The sequence below is a fragment of the Haliotis rufescens genome, unplaced genomic scaffold (assembly GCF_023055435.1).
Source record: "Haliotis rufescens isolate VD_foot unplaced genomic scaffold, xgHalRufe1.0.p SCAF_4, whole genome shotgun sequence".
NCBI classification, from domain to species: Eukaryota; Metazoa; Mollusca; class Gastropoda; order Lepetellida; family Haliotidae; genus Haliotis; species Haliotis rufescens.
This window is the reverse complement of record NW_025964112.1, coordinates 51,793,600-51,817,373: the sequence shown is the minus strand read 5'-3', so window position 1 is coordinate 51,817,373 and position 23,774 is coordinate 51,793,600. Positions and strand designations below refer to the sequence as shown.

General features: G+C 44.1%; 1 protein-coding gene across 1 annotated transcript in view; it reads left to right on the top strand.

The window, feature by feature from the left end:
- The window catches only part of LOC124150791 (macrophage mannose receptor 1-like), an 85,120-nt gene that overhangs the window by 7,334 nt on the left and 54,012 nt on the right, over positions 1-23,774 (top strand). The window contains exons 3-15 of the mRNA XM_046522867.2: positions 1,343-1,482; positions 2,553-2,677; positions 3,764-3,860; positions 5,162-5,288; positions 6,218-6,306; positions 7,473-7,576; positions 9,620-9,749; positions 12,151-12,233; positions 15,557-15,688; positions 16,117-16,224; positions 17,796-17,966; positions 21,565-21,653; positions 22,597-22,756. Coding sequence (XP_046378823.2) covers positions 1,343-1,482; positions 2,553-2,677; positions 3,764-3,860; positions 5,162-5,288; positions 6,218-6,306; positions 7,473-7,576; positions 9,620-9,749; positions 12,151-12,233; positions 15,557-15,688; positions 16,117-16,224; positions 17,796-17,966; positions 21,565-21,653; positions 22,597-22,756 — 1,555 coding nt within the window. The remainder of the gene's footprint in view (positions 1-1,342; positions 1,483-2,552; positions 2,678-3,763; positions 3,861-5,161; positions 5,289-6,217; positions 6,307-7,472; positions 7,577-9,619; positions 9,750-12,150; positions 12,234-15,556; positions 15,689-16,116; positions 16,225-17,795; positions 17,967-21,564; positions 21,654-22,596; positions 22,757-23,774) is intronic.

The following is a 23,774-nucleotide window of genomic DNA, read 5'->3' as shown; positions in this document are numbered from 1 at the left end:
CGCTAAACCACCCTAAGGTGTGGCACCAACGCAAGCGTCGCTGTCGATGGATCTGTTGCAAAACAGTGACGATAATTGGTCCAGCCTCGCGAAGATGGTTCCTGAGTCTGATCCGATATCCTCCTCAAACCAGGGATGCGTCCTGCAGTCTCCGTAGTTGTGGCATTGCGATGACGTAGGTGGAACAGTCGAATGTAGCGATCCTGTGCAGGGGTGGTAACTCTTGGTCGGCCGGTTCTCGTACGGTCTGCAGTGGAATTGAACTGTGTGTATCTGTCCCAAAGGCGGCAAATGGTGCTGTGGTGGACGTTGAAGTGGCGTGCAACAGAAGACTGCGATTCCCCTCTTTGGATACGTCCTATGGCGATGTTCCGATCGGCAGCGCTGAGTCTCGGCATTTTCGAACTTGATAAATGTTGACCATTGCATGACAAATTATTGTCTTATGCTTGCCTTTTCATAGCCACTACCACGAGTAACGAATGTCATAACTTGCACGTGCATTTTGCTTTACTGTTTTCCTCCTTGACATTTTTGAACAAGTGTGAAAACAATGCCGTTTAATACATTGCAAATCGACAATGGCTGCGTTTTTAACCAATATATGTATCATAAGATATTGTTTTAAAATGTCCGAGAGTAGATTGACCCAAAAATGTGACAATGTTACTTTAATGTCGTCGAAGATGAATTTCACTTTTTGTTTGTATGTTGGAAATATGATAATTTAAGGAAGACATATATTGAAAAAAATACTATGTACATCCAAATAAGTACAAGTTTATCTCTTTAATATCACATGTGAGCAAAACGACAATACGAAATCCATCTCTATTTATATATCATGCCGTGGTTATTAAGAAATGAATCCATGTAACTTTTTAACTGCTTCCACATTGTCATGTATTCTGTACTATGGGCCTGTGGTCTTACAGTAATATATGAATAAACTGAATTGAATTGAAATCGGCCCAGACAGGAGAGGCTATCTGAACGACCACTGCATCGAGTTTATGTGCAGTGTGTTGAAAGGATAAGCAACCCTGCAGAGTCCTTCGCTTGGATGAAGTCGGCTGGCTTGAAAAGTAAAACAGAAGACTTTCTGTTTGCAGCTCAGGATCAGTCACTCCCCACTCGAAACCGTCAAGGTGTGATTTTGCATCCAAATGTAAATATGAAATGTAGATTATGCAATGAATTTAATGAGACTGTCCAACATATTGTCAGTGGACGCCCAACTTTGGCACAAACACAGTATCTTAAGCAACATGATGGCGTGGCCCGATACTTGAGATATATATATAATGCCATGTTATTCAAAATATATTTTTTTTCCAAACAGCACTTCTTCAATGCCACCATGCACAAACTGAGTGCAAGGAGTCACGGCCATTACACACACTGGTGGATCGGCCTGAACAGAAAGGGCGATGGTTCCACGTGGACATGGGCGGACGGCAGCAACGCCCAAATGGGTATCTTGTACGTATCCTCACCAGTGACGAGAAAACCGCCTCCTTGGTCTAGTTGTAGAGCGTCTGCCGGAAAGCGAAAGGGCGGGAGTTCGATTCCCGGCCACGGCATACCAAACGACATTAAAAGATGGTACTTGTTGTTACCCTGCCTGGGGCTCGGCATTACGGAGCTAATACAAGGACTGGTCTCCTCGAGTCAGTATAATGTGTCATGTTAAACTGTAGCATGGTATCTCAGTCGGCTGGCACTATAAAATCGGCATTAGTCTGGACTAGTACAAGCACACACACACTCACGCACGCACGCACGCACACACACATATACGCACACGCGCACACACACCATTTCACCTCACCCCAATGAAGGAAAGACACTCGCTGTACTCCGCGCACCCCTGTTGCTATTTTACGACATGGGACACGGTTTTATCTATGCGTGAATCCTGGGGACGGCTGCACTATTCCAGCTAGGTGACGATGGTCTGTACATAATCGAGTCTGGGCCAGACAAACTAGTGGTTGATGACATGAGCAACGTCCCATGCACTCAGGGTACAAAGAAACAATCAACTAAGTCCCCGAGCCAATCACCATAGGGTGGTATCTAGCGAGGATACGTTGTTTTGGAAAAGGCGAGGACACATTTTGTGATTGAGCAATTGACGTTCAGTAATCATGAAATTATGCTAAAATATATCGCCAAATGGGTCATTGTGTTGTGTTACGTTTACTTCAGTTTACCATATCAGTACAACATTAGGATTGTTTTAAGCCACTTTTCCAAAGTTACACTAATATGTTCTAGGAACACCAAGTAATGTATGCGTTGCACACAAACATCTCTCGCTAACAGACTACTCAGTCATGTTCAGAAAGAAAACAGTAATTCCCCCCATCTTTACGACCGGGATATCAAGAATCGAACACTCCCTGGCGACCGAGGAGACTGTTGAAGTTAAACTTCATGTTTCACTCGTCCCCACTCGCCCCTTTCCTTAACCTACAAGAAGATCGCTGTTCGGCTTGTCCCGGAATAACACGAGTTGGTCACGAATGTCCATGTTTTTGTCCTTGCAGGCCGTGGGCGAATAAGTCGTACGTTCACGACAAGACAAAGGCATGTGTCAATATGCATCTGTACCAGATGGAAGTCGACTCCTGTACCAGTGCGTCATACCAGTCCATATGCCAACGCCCAAGAGGTACTTTCCTCATATAAGCATCAAAGGAGACATTATTATGTTATCATAAGCACATTTTCCCAGGGCAAGAGAGTTAAATGACTATAAAGGTCCAGTTTCCACCCTTGTCGAACTAGGCTGGAATTTCTGGGCTCGATCGTAGCGTTACCAGTGGCGATTACAAGTTTTGTCCCTTCAAATTTCTCTTCCATTGACCAATCCGATTCAACCTCTCATATCACTTGCATTTGCTTCAAACAAAATGGTGGCATCCAGTCACGACGATCTGATCTTTATTGCAATAAAACCACTTGAGCACCTTGATATTGAAAATACCTGTCGATGCTCAGGTGAGGGAACACAAGCTATGCAAATCCTGCAATCGGCCGAAATCGCCATGTTGTTTGCGAACCATGTGTCGATTTCGTTACGCGATTTTGATTCGACGATGCCAAACGATAACTCCATGGTTCCAGCCTTGTTCGGCAGGGGTGGAAACTGGACTTTTATAGTCAGCTAACTCCCTTGCCTCGGGAAGATGCCATAAGCACTACCTGTAAGTTGTATGTTCCCGTGCAAGAGACTCTATTTTCCTGATATTAGCATCAAAGAAGATATTATATGTTACATAAGGACTGCCTGAAAGATTTATGTTTTCGTGCAAGAGGCACTTTTTTCCTGATATTATCATCAAAGAAGATATTATATGTTACATAAGAACTACCTGTAAGATTTATGTTTTCGTGCAAGAGAAACTATTTTCCTGATATTTGCAGTAAGGAAGATATTATATGTTACATAAGCACTACCTGTGAGATTTATGTTTTCGTGCAAGAGAAACTATTTTCCTGATATTAGCATCAAAGAAGGTATTTTCTGTTACATAAGCACTACCTGTAAGATGTATGATCTCGTGCAAGAGGCAATGCTTTTCGGATTAGAGTATCTAAATACGTGTTAGACCCTCTAAACTATTTGTAAATACAAGACGTAAAGTAGTTCCTTTCTGGATACCAATAAGAAGCATGAATCAACTTTTACAAGAAAGATAAAACAAAAAAGTCTCGACCAAGCAGGAATTGAATATATCGTTACCTATGATCACAGGTTTGCCCATAAAGTGCGATACTAATCACGGTTGGATAAGTAGCGAAGGAAAGTGCTACAAATATTTCAACACAGGGCGCACCTGGAACGACGCAAGGTGAGCTAATATCAATCAGTGGTGACGTCGTGTCAGCAAGGTAGTGAGTGAGGTAGTGAGGTAGGGTTTTGCGGCGCTTGTGAACTATATTCCAGCAGTATCAAGGCGGTGAACACTGGGAATGAGCTTCACGGGGTACTTATATGAGAAATTAAACCCGGGTCCTTCCCGGTACGAGTTAGTGAGTATGGTTTTACGCCGCTTTTAGCAATATTCCAGCAATATCACGGCGGGGGACACAAGAAATGGGCTTCACACATTGTACCTATGTCGGGAATCGAACCTGGATCTTCGGCGTGACGAGTGAACGCTTTAACCACTAGGCTATCCGACCGCCCCTTTGGCGGTACGAACGAAAACTTTAACCTCAACCAATGGCTCAGAACGTCTGCCCAGAGATCGGTGATTCGACCCCCGGCCGCATCATACTAAAGAGCTTTGATGGTACTTGTTGTTACCCTGCCCGGCACTCGATATAAGGGGATAAAAAAAAGAACTGGTCGGCTCGTATACTGTCAGTATACTGTGTTTGAGTGGGGTATTCATGTTAAACTGGTCCATGGTATCGCATTGGGCTAGCAATGCTAAACCGGACTAGTACAATCAGCCACACGCAAACACACACACACGTGCATGCACGTCGCTATATAAGTGCAATAATCTTGAACGCGACGGTAAACCCCATCTAACCTTATGAAAGATGAAATACTCTGTTCGACGTTATGCGTCATCTTTGACGAGGTATTCATAAAATACAAATTGACATTGTTTTATTTACCCGCCCAAAGGTTAATATTTGTTGTAGTCATATGTCAAACAGTTGGATCGTCGGGGCGCTTAAAAGGTTGTTAGATGGAGTATATGAACCGTCATTATTTGTTACATCAGTTGAAAATATATGTGACCCGTGAAGATCCGGGTTACAAATGCAATAGGTCTCCAGCAACCCATGCTTGCCGTAAAAGAGGCGAATATGCTTGTCGTAAGAGGCGACTGACGGGATCGGGTGGTCAGGCTCGCTGACTTGGTTGATACATTTCATCGTATCCAAATTCCGTAAATCGATGATCATGACGTCAATCACTGGATTGTCTAGACTCGCTTATTTGCAGACCGCCGTCATATAGCTGGGATATTGCTGATTGCGGCGTTAGACAATAAACAAAGCAATTATATGTTTCTAGTTGGTCATGCAAACAGTTCGAAGGAATTAACCCCTCAAAGGTGACAGAAACCAGGCTGTAATATTTAACATAGTATCCAGCTTCAAGGGTTATATCCGTTGCAATTATATGTTTTAGTTCCTCGTGCGATAAGCTGGGCGCTACCCTGCCGATTATAAATGATCTGACATCACAGACGATCAATGCTGAATTTGCCCGATTCGCCCATGGGAATTTATGGACAGGACTGAGGTCACAAAGTAAGGTGAGCTTAAGCTGCTTTGGTATGACGTCATTGAACAGAACTACTCGACATGATTAGAAAGCGATACGTCACAACGTTAGTTAATACCACATCTGAGTGGGAGAGCGAGTTTGGTGTAGAGCCGCTTTGATCTGTATCTCGGTCTGGCAGCTCCATACCCGTGCTCGTTGGTTTCACCAAAGTGGTAAACGTCTAAGACCTGCTTCACCGGCTTTCATCCCATATTGAGCTGACACGAAGTGATATAACTGAAAAACTGTTAAAACCAAACTCACTCACTGTGTCTCGGCATGTCAGCTTTTGAAAAATCAAAGTAACACTGGCATTGGTAAAGCACCCATGTCCAGGGATGGCGCTTACAAACCAAGCGTCTTGATAGAGGCGATCTTTCCGAACCAACATCTTTTGAATTCTGACAGCTAAGGGACGCAACTCTGCACAAACTTTTAAACTGATCAGTGTCGAATAATTTTATTTGTTCGTTTGTTGTTTGACGCCGCGTTTAGCAAGGTTTTAACCGTCATGTCGTTATGAAAATGGACCGGCACAGTCTAGTTTATATGGACACTACACACCTTATGTACCCTCAGTAATGAAACTCAGGGTACTTTTCTGACAATGTTGGGGGGCACGGGTCGTCTAAGGTGGCCAAATTCGCTGTACAGAGTTGCATCCCTTGGGCACGTCAGAAACGTATGATCCCGGGTTCGAATCCCGGTTCGCCCCGATTATCTTTCTAGGTCTGTCAGCACCATATCATTGCTCGTGGGTTTCACCAAAGTGGTAAACGTCCCAGACCTGCTTCACTTCGGGTTTTCCACCCACATCTAGCTGACACGCGTGATATAACTGAAATATTGTTCAAAGTGGCGTCAGTCCAAAACTTAGTCACTCCAACTAAACCCGAATAAGGAATTTGTCTTGTTTAGGGCAACAGTTTCGCCTGGGTGTGGCAAGATGGGACGACACTGGCTGGCAACCCCTACTGGAGACCTTCTCAACCACCAGCCAAATTCAAGTAACTCAAGTTATTTGTTTACAATAAAAATAATGGTCATAATAATAATAATTCCCACAGGAAACGTTAAAACGTCGAACGCGTTTGATCAGTCTTTCATAACACTGGCAGGGTCAACAGCAGGACATAGGGTTTTAATTAATATTGACGTGATCAGGTGTTCAAAGCGTCGGGGTATTTGTATGGAATCATTAAAGGGACATTGTCGCGTTGTTGCATTGTCGCCCTTACAGAAAGAAGCAAAACGTGTCAAAAATAACCAAATCACGATAACGCCACAACAGACATTGTCCCTTTTAGGATTTCGTTGTGTTTGACTTTAGGAATGAAACATAATCAAAACAGAGGCGGACAATTTATTTGATTATTATGACTCAAAGTGAGATTGACCAATCAGAGAGCAGAACCCACATGAGCCCGTATACCGTCAGTTAAAATCCAAGATGGTTGAAATGGCCTAAGATGAGACCGCATACCGTCAGTAACAGCCATCTTGGATTTTCCAAAACCCACCTCAAATATTTCACATGAAAAGTTCGTATACCGAAATTCGTTATTTGACACTGTTTTGTGTTTCACTATCATTAATTGTGATGTGCAAGGACATTAACCTGGGTTTTTTAGATCACGTTCGTGACTTTATGGATAAAGATTATAGTTAAAATTGTCTACAAGGTTTGGCCTCTGAGGTTTGAAGAGTAGTCTCCCTTTGACCCTTAACGTCAAAGTACGGTTGTAAGTGTCAAGTTTTCATTTTGACATGACACGTGCGATATGGATACCAGAGTGTGTAAACTTTTCGGCATGATAAATTCGTTATGGTGTCCTAAGTTGCCGTATACGGTGTCATATTAGGTTAGCAGAACAATATTGGGCACGGCTAACGCCTCGTTAAATAATTTTCAGCTAACCTAACCTGATACCGTATACGGCAACTAAAGACACCATAACTAATAATATTTGACACACGTTAAATTGTAAACTTAAAATGTTCATACCAGATGTTCGCAAAACGACTCCTAGACCTACACGGGTCTGAAGGCCGCGTCACTCTACCCGATCATGCTCAAAAGATGAAACTGTATACTCTTAAGTTTTCATGACTCAAATAAGCTTACTAGCGACATGTAAAGATCACGTATATACTGACAGTTTTCTGTTTGCAGTGCGAACAACACGTGCGTGGAACTAACCAACAACCAGCTGCCATCCACGTGGGTGGCGGCCTCGTGTGGCGCCAAGAACAAATACTACTGTCAACGACCTGAAGGTATACCCTCCCTGACTGACTGACTGTTGTTTTACTGTGACTGCCTTTAATAATCGAGTCGATAATAACACGGACCAAGCAGTCGATGCATGGTATCACAGAATCAAACAGGTCACATGTACCATTAGATCATCATTTTGGACGACTCTTGCAGTCTTGTGTTTTTAATCGACACATTTTCACAAGGATAGATTTGCTCAACGCCTCCATCCATTGGCCAGCATCTACATAGATACAGAGGAGTATAGCTGCGAAACTATATTTAGAATATATATACTTTGGAAACGGTGATATGTTTTTGATTTAATTACATTGCTTTTTAGTTTTTTTAGTTTAGTTTTTGCCTTCTGTCTCTGAAGTTTCTAAATCTGTGCTATTGATGACATGGGGAAATGGGACATCAGGATGGATACACTCTCTAAACATTAACCACCAGACTACCGGATGCTATGACATCTAGAAACATGATCGGGGATAATCTGGGATTCGAACCTACGTTCACAGGTTTCCTGCATACCTAATGATTGCACTCTTACACTCTGCAACCCCCCCACCCCCACCCCCCCCCCCCCCTTCTCTCTCTCTCTCTCTCTCTCTCTCTCTCTCTCTCTCTCTCTCTCTCTCGCCCTCACACACACACACCATATGCACACTCTAGCTGAACTGGGCTGGAATTTCCTGACTCGATCGTAGCGCCACCAGTGGATATTACGAGTTATGTCCCTTCTATTTCCCTCCTATTGACCAATCAGAATTCTTCTCTCATATCATACTTGCATTTGCTTCAAACAAAATGGCGGCGCCTAGTCAAGACGATCTGATCGATAATCAAGATCTATATTGTAATAAAATGGGTTTTACCACGCGAAGTGCATCAAATGACGTGAGCACCTTGATTAAAAACGTGAAAAGATTTGCAAAATATATGTCGACGCCCACTTGACGGTACACATGCTTTGCAAATCCTGCAGTCGACAGTCTGCTCATTGAAATCCATCTTGTTCACGAGGTGAGGTGAAATGGGGTTTAACGTTGCGACCAAGATTATTGCACTGTGCATGTATGTGTGTGTGTTTGTGTGGCTGCTTGTACTAGTCATGTACTAGAACATGAATACCCCACTCAGACACAGTATACTGACTCCGAGCCGACCAGTCCTTGTTTTAGCCCCTTAATGCCGAGCGCCAGACAGGGTAACAACAAGTACCATGTTTTAACTTCTTTTGGTATGACGCGGCTGGGGATCCCTGGACCTCCGCTCTCCGGGCGGACGCTCTACCACTAGACCACGGAGGCGGTCCTTGTTTACGAACCGGATGTCTAGTTCGTTGCGCGATATTGATTGGACTATGCATATACTCGTTTGTCCAGCCCAAATTTAAATCCGGAATTCCAGGATGGTTCGGCAAGGGTGAAAACTGGACGTGTATAGTCAGTTAACGCCCTTGCCTCGGGAAGATGTACCAGCAGCTGCTGTCCATGGGTTCGAACCCCAAGTTTGCCCCTCTTATATGATCGTTGGTATGTTGTCTCCTTACATGAGTGGTAACTGTCTGCTTACCAGCCGTGATGTTCTGGTAACGAAAACACAACCCAATCACCCATTCACTCACTCACTCACTCACACACTCACTCACTCACTCACTCACTCTACCCATGAAGATCCGGGTTAGAATTGGACTTCAGTAACCCATTCTTGTCATAAGAGGCGACTATGCTTGTCGTAAGAGGCGACTAACGGGATCGGTAGGTCAGGCTTACTGACTTGGTTGGTGCATGTCATCGTATGCCAATTACGTGGATTGATGATCATAACATCATTCACTGAATTGTCTGGTCCAGATTCCATCATTTACAGACCGCCTTAATACGGTTGGTGTATGGCTTAGTGCGGTGTTAAACAACAAAGACCGACCGACTGACTGACTGACGCACGCACGCACGCACTCAATCAATAATTCAGTGACCATATGCACTTCTCGAGAAATTGATGTTTCTTTCAGGCGAACTATTACAATCACTAATCAGTAATATTTCTTCCAGGGACATGTGCGGACGGCTGGCTGGAGTACGGGACAGAGTGCTACCTGTTCAACCCCCACTACTCTTTGTCGTGGCCGTCAGCTAGCACCTACTGCAAGGGACTCGGCGGAAACCTTGCCTCCTTACAAACGTAATACATCTCCACTCCACCACTCTTGTCTCAGGCGACGCGTGTATATTGTGTGTTGTACACTTTAAGGAGATGCGTGATTTGTGTGTTTTACAGTGTTCGGAGATGTGCATTTGTGTGTTGTACACTTTAAGGAGATGCGTGATTTGTGTGTTTTACAGTGTTCGGAGATGTTCATTTGTGTGTTGTACACTTTAAGGAGATGCGTGATTTGTGTGTTTTACAGTGTTCGGAGATGTTCATCTGTGTGTTGTACACTTTAAGGAGATGCGTGATTTGTGTGTTTTACAGTGTTCGGAGATGTTCATTTGTGTGTTGTACACTTTAAGGGTATGCGTGATTTGTGTGTTATACACTGTTCGGAGATGGTCCTTTGTGTGTTGTACACTTTAAGGATATGCGTGATTTGTGTGTTTTACAGTGTTCGGAGATGTTCAGTTGTGTGTTGTACACTTTAAGGGTATGCGTGATTTGTGTCTTATACAGTGTTCGGAGATGTGCATTTGTGTGTTGTACACTTTAAGGAGATGCGTCATTTGTGTGTTATACAGTGTTCGGAGATGTTCAGTTGTGTGTTGTACACTTTAAGGAGATGCGTGATTTGTGTGTTTTACAGTGTTCGGAGATGTTCATTTGTGTGTTGTACACTTTAAGGAGATGCGTGATTTGTGTGTTTTACAGTGTTCGGAGATGTTCAGTTGTGTGTTGTACACTTTAAGGAGATGCGTCATTTGTGTGTTATACAGTGTTCGGAGATGTGCATTTGTGTGTTGTACACTTTAAGGAGATGCGTCATTTGTGTGTTATACAGTGTTCGGAGATGTTTATTTGTGTGTTGTACACTTTAAGGGTATGCGTGATTTGTGTGTTATACACTGTTCGGAGATGGTCCTTTGTGTGTTGTACACTTTAAGGATATGCGTGATTTGTGTGTTATACAGTGTTCGGAGATGTTCAGTTGTGTGTTGTACACTTTAAGGAGATGCGTGATTTGTGTCTTATACAGTGTTCGGAGATGTGCATTTGTGTGTTGTACACTTTAAGGAGATGCGTGATTTGTGTGTTTTACAGTGTTCGGAGATGTTCATTTGTGTGTTGTACACTTTAAGGGTATGCGTGATTTGTGTGTTATACACTGTTCGGAGATGGTCCTTTGTGTGTTGTACACTTTAAGGATATGCGTGATTTGTGTGTTTTACAGTGTTCGGAGATGTTTCATTTGTGTGTTGTACACTTTAAGGGTATGCGTGATTTGTGTCTTATACAGTGTTCGGAGATGTGCATTTGTGTGTTGTACACTTTAAGGAGATGCGTCATTTGTGTGTTATACAGTGTTCGGAGATGTTCAGTTGTGTGTTGTACACTTTAAGGAGATGCGTGATTTGTGTCTTATACAGTGTTCGGAGATGTTCAGTTGTGTGTTGTACACTTTAAGGAGATGCGTCATTTGTGTGTTATACAGTGTTCGGAGATGTGCATTTGTGTGTTGTACACTTTAAGGAGATGCGTGATTTGTGTGTTATACAGTGTTCGGAGATGTTTATTTGTGTGTTGTACACTTTAAGGGTATGCGTGATTTGTGTGTTATACACTGTTCGGAGATGGTCCTTTGTGTGTTGTACACTTTAAGGATATGCGTGATTTGTGTGTTATACAGTGTTCGGAGATGTTCAGTTGTGTGTTGTACACTTTAAGGGTATGCGTGATTTGTGTCTTATACAGTGTTCGAAGATGTTCATTTGTGTGTTGTACACTTTAAGGAGATGTGTCATTTGTGTCTTATACAGTGTTCGGAGATGTTCAGTTGTGTGTTGTACACTTTAAGGAGATGCGTGATTTGTGTCTTATACAGTGTTCGGAGATGTTCAGTTGTGTGTTGTACACTTTAAGGAGATGCGTCATTTGTGTGTTATACAGTGTTCGGAGATGTGCATTTGTGTGTTGTACACTTTAAGGGTATGCGTGATTTGTGTGTTATACAGTGTTCGGGGATGTTCAGTTGTGTGTTGTACACTTTAAGGAGATGCGTGATTTGTTGTTTGTTTGTTTGTTTGTTGTTTAACGCCGCAATCAGCAATATTCCAGCTATATGACGGCGGTCTGTAAATAATCAAGTCTGGACCAGATAATCCACTGATTGACATCATGAGCATCGATCCACGTAATTGGGATAGCCGGATCACCCGATCCCGTCAGTCGCCTCTTACGACAAGCATAGTCGCCTTTTACGGCAAGCATTGGTTGCTGAAGACCTATTCTACCTCGGATCTTCACGGGTCGGCTCATTTGTAGAGATTTGTTTGTTATACACAGCTACACAATTCAACATACTAATACCTATAATTTCGTTTTATATCAATAGTTTGATTCGACTGACATAATGTCACACTTATTATTTCAGCAAAGGCATCCAGGCCTTCATCAACCAGTATCTTTCAACCCAAAACGCAGTCGGAGTCACTGAATTGTGGATCGGGTTGACTGGTAAGCGACACAAGTTAACATAAGTGAGTGAGTGAGATGACTGGGAATCGACACATGTTGACGTGAGTGAGTGAGTGAGTGAGTGGGTGAGAGAGTTGATTTGTAAGCGACACAGGTTAACGTAAGTGAGTGAGTGAGTTGGCTGGTAGGCGACACATGTTGACGTGAGTGAGTGAGTGAGTGAGTGAGAGAGTTCATTTGTAAGCGACACAAGTTAACATAAGTGTATGAGTGAGTTGGCTGGTAGGCGACAAATACTCACGTGAGTGAGTGAGTGAGTGAGTGGGTGAGAGAGTTGATTTGTAAGCGACACAGGTTAACGTAAGTGAGTGTGTGAGTTGGCTGGTAGGCGACACATGTTGACGTGAATGAGTGAGTGAGTGAGTGAGAGAGTTCATTTGTAAGCGACACAAGTTAACATAAATGTATGAGTGAGTTGGCTGGTAGGCGACACATGTTGACGTGAGTGAGTGAGTGAGTGGGTGAGAGAGTTGATTTGTAAGCGACACAGGTTAACGTAAGTGAGTGAGTGAGATGACTGGGAATCGACACACGTTAACGTAATTGTATGAGTGAGTTGGCTGGTAGGCGACACATGTTGACGTGAGTGAGTGAGTGAGTGGGTGAGAGAGTTGATTTGTAAGCGACACAAGTTAACGTAAGTGAGTGAGTGAGATGACTGGGAATCGACACACGTTAACGTAATTGTATGAGTAAGTTGGCTGGTAGGCGACACATGTTGACGTGAGTGAGTGAGTGAGTGAGTGAGTGAGTGAGTGGGTGAGAGAGTTGATTTGTAAGCGACACGGGTTAACTTAAGTGAGTGAGTGAGATGACTGGGAATCGACACATGTTAACGTAAGTGTATGAGTGAGTTGCCTGGTAGGCGACACATGTTGACGTGAGTGAGTGAGTGAGTGGGTGAGAGAGTTGATTTGTAAGCGACACAAGTTAACATAAGTGAGTGAGTGAGATGACTGGGAATCGACACACGTTAACGTAAGTGTATGAGTGAGTTGGCTGGTAGGCGACACATGTTGACGTGAGTGAGTGAGTGAATGAGTGAGTGAGTGGGTGAGAGAGTTCATTTGTAAGCGACACAGGTTAACGTAAGTGAGTGAGTGAGTTGGCTGGTAGGCGACACATGTTGACGTGAGTGAGTGAGTGAGTGAGTGAGTGAGAGAGTTCATTTGTAAGCGACACAAGTTAACATAAGTGTATGAGTGAGTTGGCTGGTAGGCGACACATACTCACGTGAGTGAGTGAGTGAGTGAGTGAGTGGGTGAGAGAGTTGATTTGTAAGCGACACAGGTTAACGTAAGTGAGTGTGTGAGTTGGCTGGTAGGCGACACATGTTGACGTGAATGAGTGAGGTAGTGAGTGAGAGAGTTCATTTGTAAGCGACACAAGTTAACATAAGTGTATGAGTGAGTTGCCTGGTAGGCGACACATGTTGACGTGAGTGAGTGAGTGAGTGAGTGAGTGAGAGAGTTGATTTGTAAGCGACACAGGTTAACGTAAGTGAGTGAGTGAGATGACTGGGAATCGACACACGTTAACGTAAGTGTATGAGTGAGTTGGCTGGTATGCGACACATGTTGACGTGAGTGAGTGAGTGGGTGAGAGAGTTGATTTGTAAGTGACACAGATTAACGTAAGTGAGTGAGTGAGATGACTGGGAATCGACACACGTTAACGTAAGTATATGAGTGAGTTGGCTGGTAGGCGACACATGTTGACGTGAGTGAGTGAGTGAGTGTGTGATAGAGTTCATTTGTAAGCGACACAAGTTAGCGTAAGTGTATGAGTGAGTTGGCTGGTAGGCGACACATGTTGACGTGAGTGAGTGAGTGGGTGAAAGAGTTGATTTGTAAGCGACACAGATTAACGTAAGTGAGTGAGTGAGATGACTTGTAATCGACACACGTAAACGTAAGTGTTTGAGTGAGTTGGCTGGTAGGCGACCAAGTTAACGTAAGTGTTTGAGTGAGTTGACTGGCAAGCGACACAAGTTAACGTAAGTGTTTGAGTGAGTTGACTGGTAAGCGACCAAGTTAATGTAAGTGAGTGAGTGAGTTAACTGGTAAGCGACCAAGTTAACGTAAGTGAGTGAGTGAGTTGACTGGCAAGCGACACAAGTTAACGTAAGTGTTTGAGTGAGTTGACTGGTAGGCGACACATGTTGACGTGAGTGAGTGAGTGAGTGAGTGAGTGAGTGAGTGAGTGAGAGAGTTCATTTGTAAGCGACACAAGTTAACGTAAGTGTATGAGTGAGTTGCCTGGTAGGCGACACATGTTGACGTGAGTGAGTGAGTGAGTGAGTGAGAGAGTTGAATTGTAAGCGACACATGTTAACGTAAGTGAGTGAGTGAGTTGACTTGTAGTGAGTGAGTACGGTTTTACGCCGCTTTTAGCAATATTCCATCAATATCACGGCGGGGGACACCAGAAATGGGCTTCACACATTGTACCCATGTCGGGAATCGAACCTGGGTCTTCGGCGTGACGAGCGAACCCTTTAACCCTAGGCTACCCGACCGCCCCTGAGTTGATGTAAGTTAATGTAAGTGAGTGAGTGAGTTAACTGGTAAGCGACCAAGTAAACGTAGGTGAGTGAGTGAGTTGACTGGCAAGCGACCAAGTTAACGTAAGTGAGAGAGTGAGTTAACTGGTAAGCGACCAAGTAAACGTAGGTGAGTGAGTGAGTTGACTGGCAAGCGACCAAGTTAACGTAAGTGAGAGAGTGAGTTAACTGGTAAGCGACCAAGTTAACGTAGGTGAGTGAGTGGTTAGTTGGTTGGTTGGTTGTTTAACGCCGCACTCAGCAATATTCCAGCTATATGACGGCGGTCTGTAAATAATCGAGTCTGGACCAGACTATCCAGTGATTAATATCATGAGCATCGATCCACGCAATTGGGATCGATGACATGCATCAACCAAGTCAGCGAGCCTGACCACCCGATCCCTGTAAGCGACACAGGTTATTTTATTGATATTTCCAAATTATTCTTTGAAAAACTTATAGATATGATTATAATAATTAGGAGGACTGATCATCGGGATCATCAGAGAGAGAGAGAGAGAGAGGGAGAGAGAGAGAGAGGGAGAGAGAGAGCGAGAGAGAGAGGGGGCGTCTCTATGACAGCTCACTATTTAGAAACGCGACGTTAAACCCCTATTTCACCTGACTTCGCTAAAACTCTTCAGTTTAAATCATCACGCAAGTACCTCATGCGGTGACACAATAGATGCAGTTATTGCAAATACAATCACAGTTGAATCAATAGCACTAATGAGTGTTCCTCATTGTTATTTTTTAGACAATAACAAAGACGGTGGACCGTGGGTGTTCACTAACGGAGCTGAAGTGGGAACAAATTCCTTTAAGAACTGGAACAGTGCCAAGCCTTCCAACAGCAAAGGACACCAGGATTGTGGCTACATCGTTACAAGTAGGAATATCTAGTATATCTACTATATATACATATACTTTTTTTTCAATGTAGAGCTAGGTTACCTGTAAATTTATTTACAGGTAACAGCGTTAAATTGAATTTGGAACCTCAGATTCAATTCAGCACGGACATGCTCAGATTTCAAAATGCTTACCCACAATGATTGGTAAGGAAATACTTACCTATAAATATTACTTTCCGGAGTGACGTCGAGTCAGCTGTTTCATTCAGAGGTGACTATTGTGATTTGATGCCTCACTTTGATCTGTCAAAATCAAGTATTTTGCATCAGTTATTTTATGTTTTAATGACGTATAAACCATAGAGTACTTGCAGTACATTCGAGAGAAAATTATGTTCATTTAAACCTCGTAGTTTCAGGTATGGTTATAATGAACTTTTATCATTATATGTTATGATTACAGGCGACAGAAATGGAAAATGGCACGTGTCGTCTGACTGTACGCACGTGAGATCCTTTATCTGTCAGATACCTACAGATACACCAGTAAAGCAAATCACACATCCGCCAAGTGAGTGCCCCGTCAATATACGGAGTTATAAACCTATTGCCACTTTTGCCTATTGTATTTCAGGTATCTTTCTATCTCGTAACCCCTTGGGAGATTTTACTTTTTCCGAGAAAGACCTGTGGAGTTTAGTAATTGACGAAATTTGTACTGGGTGTTTCAAACGTCCAGGGGCGGTCGGGTAGCCTAGTGGTTAAAGCGTTCGCTCGTCACGCCGAAGACCCGGGTTCGATTCCCGACATGGGTACAATGTGTGAAGCCCATTTCTGGTGTCCCCCGCCGTGATATTGCTGGAATATTGCTAAAAGCGGCGTAAAACCATACTCACTCACTCACTCAAACGTCCAATGTTCTAAAATAGAAGACACGAAATGAAAGTTTTCATTATGGATGAGGGGAATCGAACCTGCAACCTCACATATAGTGATTAGTTTTGTAACTCACTGTTTTCCCACAGTGAACCACCGGGACAGGTGATGAAAAGTTGTTCAATTTTACATATAATTAATCCAGTTGATCCACGCTGCACGTGGTTTTTTTCTCGCACGCTTTGATAGAATTCCTTTTATACCGCGACACACTCTTGTTTCATTATAATAAGGTATTTAGATGTTTGCTTATATTTTCTGGTATTTCTTGCTTTTAGACGGTTTATAACTGAGATAAAAGCCCTCCTTCACGGTTATGGTCGAGTAAGTAAGAACTCGACAATCGTTTACGGCTCCTCGGTCTTGTCGTGCTTTATCCGTCACGTAATTATTCATTGTCGGTCCCGCCAACTCGATCTTTGCAGTCACCTTCCTCTGCTGAGTTTATGTGTTTAAACCATGGCCAAACAGTTCAGTTGGTCTATGATATGTTACGGTCCGTCCATGACGCAGGCCTGTTGGGCATGTACGTGTTAAACACCACCCGACTCAACAGAGGGTGTCGTAAGAGGCGTTTTAATGTATTGGGTGGTCAGGCCCGGCCACTTGGTAATTTGCGTGTGATCGTACTACCAACGGCGGGGATTGTCTGGTACAAGCTCGATTATTTTGAGGCCGCCTTAAACAAACAGGAAGCAACAAAAAACAACAACGCTGCTGCCAAATAAGTAACATTGATTTAGAAAATGACTAATTAACGCATATGTTACCAGCCAAGTACAAGAACATAGCGGCCCGTGAAGATCCGGGTTAGAATAGGTCTTCAGCAACCCATGCTTGCCGTAAAAGGTGACAAACGGGATCGGGTGGACAGGCTCGTTGACTTGGTAGATGCACGTCATCGTATCCATATTGCGTGGACGATGCTCATGATATCAATCTCTGGATTGTGTGGATTGATGCTCATGATTATATACATACCGCCGTCATAAAGCTGCAATTGTGCTGAGAGCGGCGTTAAACAACAAACAAACAAACAAACAAACAAACAAAAACATAGCATGTTACTGTTGGCATGAAACAAATTCTGGAAAACCCATATCTTCAAACTTCCAGATTTTAGTATTCAAAAATATTGAATTAATTGGGACGAATAACTTATCGTCTTTCAGTAAAACGTCTATCCCAGTCACATTTTACCCCCAGATTCGTTCAGCTGCCCCAGACACTGGGTAAACCATGGCCAGTATTGCTACTACTTCAACGAGCAGGACATGACATACGCTTCAGCCTCGGACTGGTGTATCAGCAAGTCTGGACAGAGCAACTGCAACCTTGTCAAGATTCCAGACTCCAGGACTCAAGGGTTTATCTCAAGTGCGGTTTGTCAGTGTGTCGTGTAATTCCTGTCTGCCTGTATATAAGTCACCAGCTCGGTTTTTTAGTGCGTCCTTGTAATTGTCACAGTACGCTGTGTCCGTATACCAGTCACCATGTACAATGTGTCTGTGTGTCCGTATATCAGTCACCAGTACGCTGTGTCTGTGTGTCCGTATATCAGTTACCAGTACGCTGTGTCTGTGTGTCCGTATATCAGTCACCAGTACGATGTGTCTGTGTGTCCGTATATCAGTCACACTGTACGATGTGTCTGTGTGTCCGTATATCAGATACCATGTACGATGTGTCTGTGTGTCCGTATATCAGTCACCATGTACGATGTGTCTGTGTGTCCGTATATCAGTCACCAGTACGATGTGTCTGTGTGTCCGTATATCAGTCACCATGTACGATGTGTCTGTGTGTCCGTATATCAGTCACCAGTACGATGTGTCTGTGTGTCCGTATATCAGTCACCAGTACGCTGTGTCTGTGTGTTCGTATATCAGTCACCAGTACGATGTGTCTGTGTGTCCGTATATCAGTCACAATGTACGATGTGTCTGTGTGTCCGTATATCAGTCACCATGTACGATGTGTCTGTGTGTCCGTATATCAGTCACCATGTACGATGTGTCTGTGTGTCCGTATATCAGTCACCAGTACGATGTGTCTGTGTGTCCGTATATCAGTCACCATGTACGATGTGTCTGTGTGTCCGTATATCAGTCACCATGTACGATGTGTCTGTGTGTCCGTATATCAGTCACCATGTACGATGTGTCTGTGTGTCTGTATATCAATCACCATGTACGATGTGTCTGTGTGTCCGTATATTAGTCACGAGTACGCTGTGTCTGTGTGTCCGTATATTAGTCACCAGTACGCTGTGTCTGTTTCTCACTAGTGTGTGTCCGTCTGTATATAAGTCACAAGTACGGTGTAACATGGTGTACGTCTCTGTCTGAGTCAGTTCATACGTCACCAGTGCCCCTGTCCTTAAGTCAGTTCATACGTCACCAGTACGCCTGTGTCTAAGTCAGTTCATACGTCACAAGTCGCATGTGTCTGGTTCAGTTCATACGTCACCAGTACGCCTGTGTTTAAGTCAGTTCATACGTCACCAGTACACCTGTATCTAAGTCAGTTCATACGTCACCAGAACACCTGTATCTAAGTCAGTTCATACGTCACCAGTACACCTGTGTCTAACTCAGTTCATACGTCACCAGTACACCTGTGTCTAACTCAGTTCATACGTCACCAGTACACCTGTGTCTAAGTCAGTTCATACGTCACCAGTACGCCTGGGTCAAACTCAGTTCATACGTCACCAGTACACCTGTGTCAGACTCAGTCATACGTCACCAGTACGCCTGTGTCTAACTCAGTCATACGTCAACAGTACACCTGTGTCTAACTCAGTTCATACGTCACCAGTACTCCTGTGTCTAACTCAGTTCATACGTCACCAGTACACCTGTGTCAGACTCAGTTCATACGTCACCAGTACACCTGTGTCTGACTCACTTCATACGTCACCAGTACACCTGTGTCTAACTCAGTTTATACGTCACCAGTACACCTGTGTCTAACTCAGTTCATACGTCACCAGTACACCTGTGTCTGACTCACTTCATACGTCACCAGTACACCTGTATCTAAGTCAGTTTATACGTCACCAGTACACCTGTATCTAAGTCAGTTCATACGTCACCAGGGGCGGTCGGGTAGCCTAGTGGTTTAAGCGTTCGCTCGTCACGTCGAAGACCCGGGTTCGATTCCCGACATGGGTACAATGTGTGAAGCCCATTTCTGGTGTCCCCCGCCGTGATATTGCTGGAATATTGCTAAAAGCGGCGTAAAACCATACTCACTCACTCACTCACTCATACGTCACCAGTACTCCTGTGTCTAACTCAGTTCATACGTCACCAGTACACCTGTGTCTAACTCAGTTCATACGTCACCAGTACACCTGTGTCAGACTCACTTCATATGTCACCAGTACACCTGTGTCTAACTCAGTTTATACGTCACCAGTACACCTGTGTCTGACTCAGTTCATACGTCACCAGTACGCCTGTGTCTAACTCAGTTTATACGTCACCAGTACACCTGTGTCTAACTCAGTCATACGTCACCAGTACGCCTGTGTCTAACTCAGTTCATACGTCACCAATACACCTGTGTCTAACTCAGTCATACGTCACCAGTACACCTGTGTCTAACTCAGTCATACGTCAACAGTACACCTGTGTCTAACTCAGTTCATACGTCACCAGTACACCTGTGTCTAACTCAGTCATACGTCACCAGTACACCTGTGTCAGACTCACTTCATACGTCACCAGTACACCTGTGTCTAACTCAGTTCATACGTCACCAGTACGCCTGTGTCTAACTCAGTCATACGTCACCAGTACACCTGTGTCTAACTCAGTTCTTACGTCACCAGTACACCTGTGTCTAACTCAGTTCTTACGTCACCAGTACGCCTGTGTCTAACTCAGTCATACGTCACCAGTACGCCTGTGTCTAACTCAGTTCTTACGTCACCAGTACACCTGTGTCTAACTCAGTCATACGTCACCAGTACACCTGTGTCTAACTCAGTCATACGTCACCAGTACACCTGTGTCTAACTCAGTTCTCACGTCACCAGTACACCTGTGTCTTACTCAGTCATACGTCACCAGTACGCCTGTGTCTAACTCAGTCATACGTCACCAGTACACCTGTGTCTAACTCAGTTCATACGTCACCAGTACACCTTTGTCTAACTCAGTTTATACGTCACCAGTACGCCTGTGTCTAACTCAGTCATACGTCACCAGTACACCTTTGTCTAACTCAGTCATACGTCACCAGTACACCTGTGTCTAACTCAGTCATACGTCACCAGTACACCTGTGTCTAACTCAGTCATACGTCACCAGTACGCCTGTGCTTAAGTCACTTTATACGTCACCACTACGCCTGTATCTAAGTCACTTTATACGTCACCAGTACGCCTGTGTCTGAGTCAGTCATACGTCACCACTACGTCTGTATCTAAGTCACTTTATACGTCACCAGTACGCCTGTGTCTGAGTCAGTCATACGTCACCACTACGCCTGTATCTATGTCACTTCATACGTCACCACTACGCCTGTATCTAAGTCACTTCATACGTCACCACTACGTCTGTATCTAAGTCACTTTATACGTCACCACTACGCCTGTATCTAAGTCACTTCATACGTCACCACTACGTCTGTATCTAAGTCACTTTATACGTCACCAGTACACCTGTGTCTGAGTCAGTCCTACGTCACCACTACGCCTATATCTGAGTCACTTCATACGTCACCAGCACGCCTGTGTGTAAGTCACTTCATACGTCACCAGTACGCCTGTGTCTGAGACGGTTCATACGTCACCAGTACGCCTGTGTCTGAGACGGTTCATACGTCACCAGCACGCCTGTGTGTAAGTCACTTCATACGTCACCAGTACGTCTCTGTCTGAGACGGTTCATACGTCACCAGTACGCCAGTGTTTAAGTCAGTTTATACGTCACAAGACAACATTCTTCATCTGTGCACATTTCAGGCAAGGTACAACATCACGGTGACTACTGGATCGGTCTGAACGATCAGACAACGGAGGGATGGTGGCAATGGCAGGGCGACACACACAACGTAATATATACCAACACAGCTCTGCCTGCGCATACCCTAATACGCTTAAACCTTCTCCCATTTCAATACATACTTGAAATACTCCGATCCTCATTCAACCCTGGACACCCTGCCGATCACCCGTACTCCTCAATCATAATAGAAAAAAAATCCTTTTAAACCAAAATGCAACTTAGAACATCTGCCTTGAAAACCTGTGAATCGGAGGCAAAACCTTCATTCGTGTGGCATTGGCGCAGAACCCGTTCCTGGCGTTGCCTTGTCTCCTCAATCTCTGCCGTCTATTGGTAAACTGTTAGGACACACCCTTAACAGGTTGCCTTGCTTTCAGGCAGACTGCAAAGTGCCAAACCCCTTCCCCCAACAGTCCCCCCCCCCCCCCCTTCCCCCCGCCACACACACACACACCTCCTTTTCTAATCATAGCTGATTGGTTCAGTTAAGATAATGGTTGGTTATTGAGGATGCTCTTTCGAATCCTATCAATTTGTGACAATTTCAAAGTTGTGTTTAGTATTGACAACGATATTAGCATGTTTACAGTGAACCTAGATAACTCGAAGTCTGGAATCGTCGAATATTATCGAATCTGGTTATCCATAGTACGACACATAAGTGTCGATATAAGACCATAGTGCCTATACGGTTTCTACGAGGACTATAACGTTACACGACGTATTGTTGTTTGTTGTTTAATGCCTCAGTCGGCAAAATCCCAGCTATACGACGGCGGCCCGTGATTAATCGAATCTGGGCTAAACAAACCAGTGATTGATATCATGAGCAGCTGTCGGGGAATGATGACAATATCAACCAATTCACCGACCCTGACAACCCATTCAAGAGAGCAGCATCGTAGGTTGATAGGGCCTATTCTAACCCAGACTCCAGTCGGGTTAAACGATATATCGACATTTCATTGTTTTAACCCTCTGTACATCAGGCTACCTACACTCAATGGATAAAGGGTCAACCAGACAACCTTCAGAAGGGCAACGAGAACTGCGTCGTAATGTATGCCACCAAAACACCCGAACAGAACGGTCTTTGGCATGACTTTTCCTGCAGCGCCAAGTTCAACTTCATATGCCAGGCGAAAGCAGGTGTGTATTACGATTATAGCTGCAGAGCTAGGTTCAATATAATATCTCAGATTTAATTAAACTACGGTTATAACGAACACGCTTATAACGAACTGACGGATATAACGAACTTACTTTTTGGTCCCGACTATTTGCTGTAGTTATGCTGTATATATGCTTATATCGAAATACGGTTATAACGAACTAAAATTAGTAGTCCCTTTGAGTTCGTTATAACCGTAGTTTGCTGTATATGAGTTGTGTATTCAGACTAACATTAGATCTGCCCCGTATGTTCTCTCCGTACAAATTCAACCTGAACGTTTACGATACACGTTAGACACAACTCTCAATGGGCGGTCGGGTAGCCTAGTGGTTAAGGCGTTCGCTCGTCACGCCGAAGACCCGGGTTCGAATCCCGACATGGGTACAATGTGTGAAGCCCATTTCTGGTGTCCCCCGCCGTGATATTGCTGGAATATTGCTAATAGCGGCGTAAAACCAAACTCACTCACTCACTCAATGACGGTGGTCTGGTCGATAATGTTGCCTAAGCTCTGTCGACCAAGTGCCTAAGGCTTGCTCACATTCTACACTGTGTTGTCCCTTAGCAGTCCCGATTGTAGCCCTTGATTTGCAGCGTCATACCCCATCGTCAATGACGGGGCATGGGTCGCCCAGTCGTTTAAGGCGCCACAATTTGCTGTTCAGAGTCACGTCCCTTGGGCAAGCCAGAAACTTATGATTGTGGGTTCGAATCTGGGTTCGCCCCGTTTATGTTTCTAGGTTTGTCGTGCTCGTGGGTCTGACCAAAGTGGAAAACATCTGAGACCTGCATCACTTCGAGCTGACACGCCGTAATATTACTGGAAAATCTGTTTTAAACCCCACTCACCGACTCACTTCATCCGTTAAAATAGCGACTATAAATCAAAACGTATATATTACCGAGTGATGGAGGTACGTAATGTATACATACACGTGACCATACACATCGTCACTGTTGGTCGTCAGCACACATGAAGCCGACACGCTGATT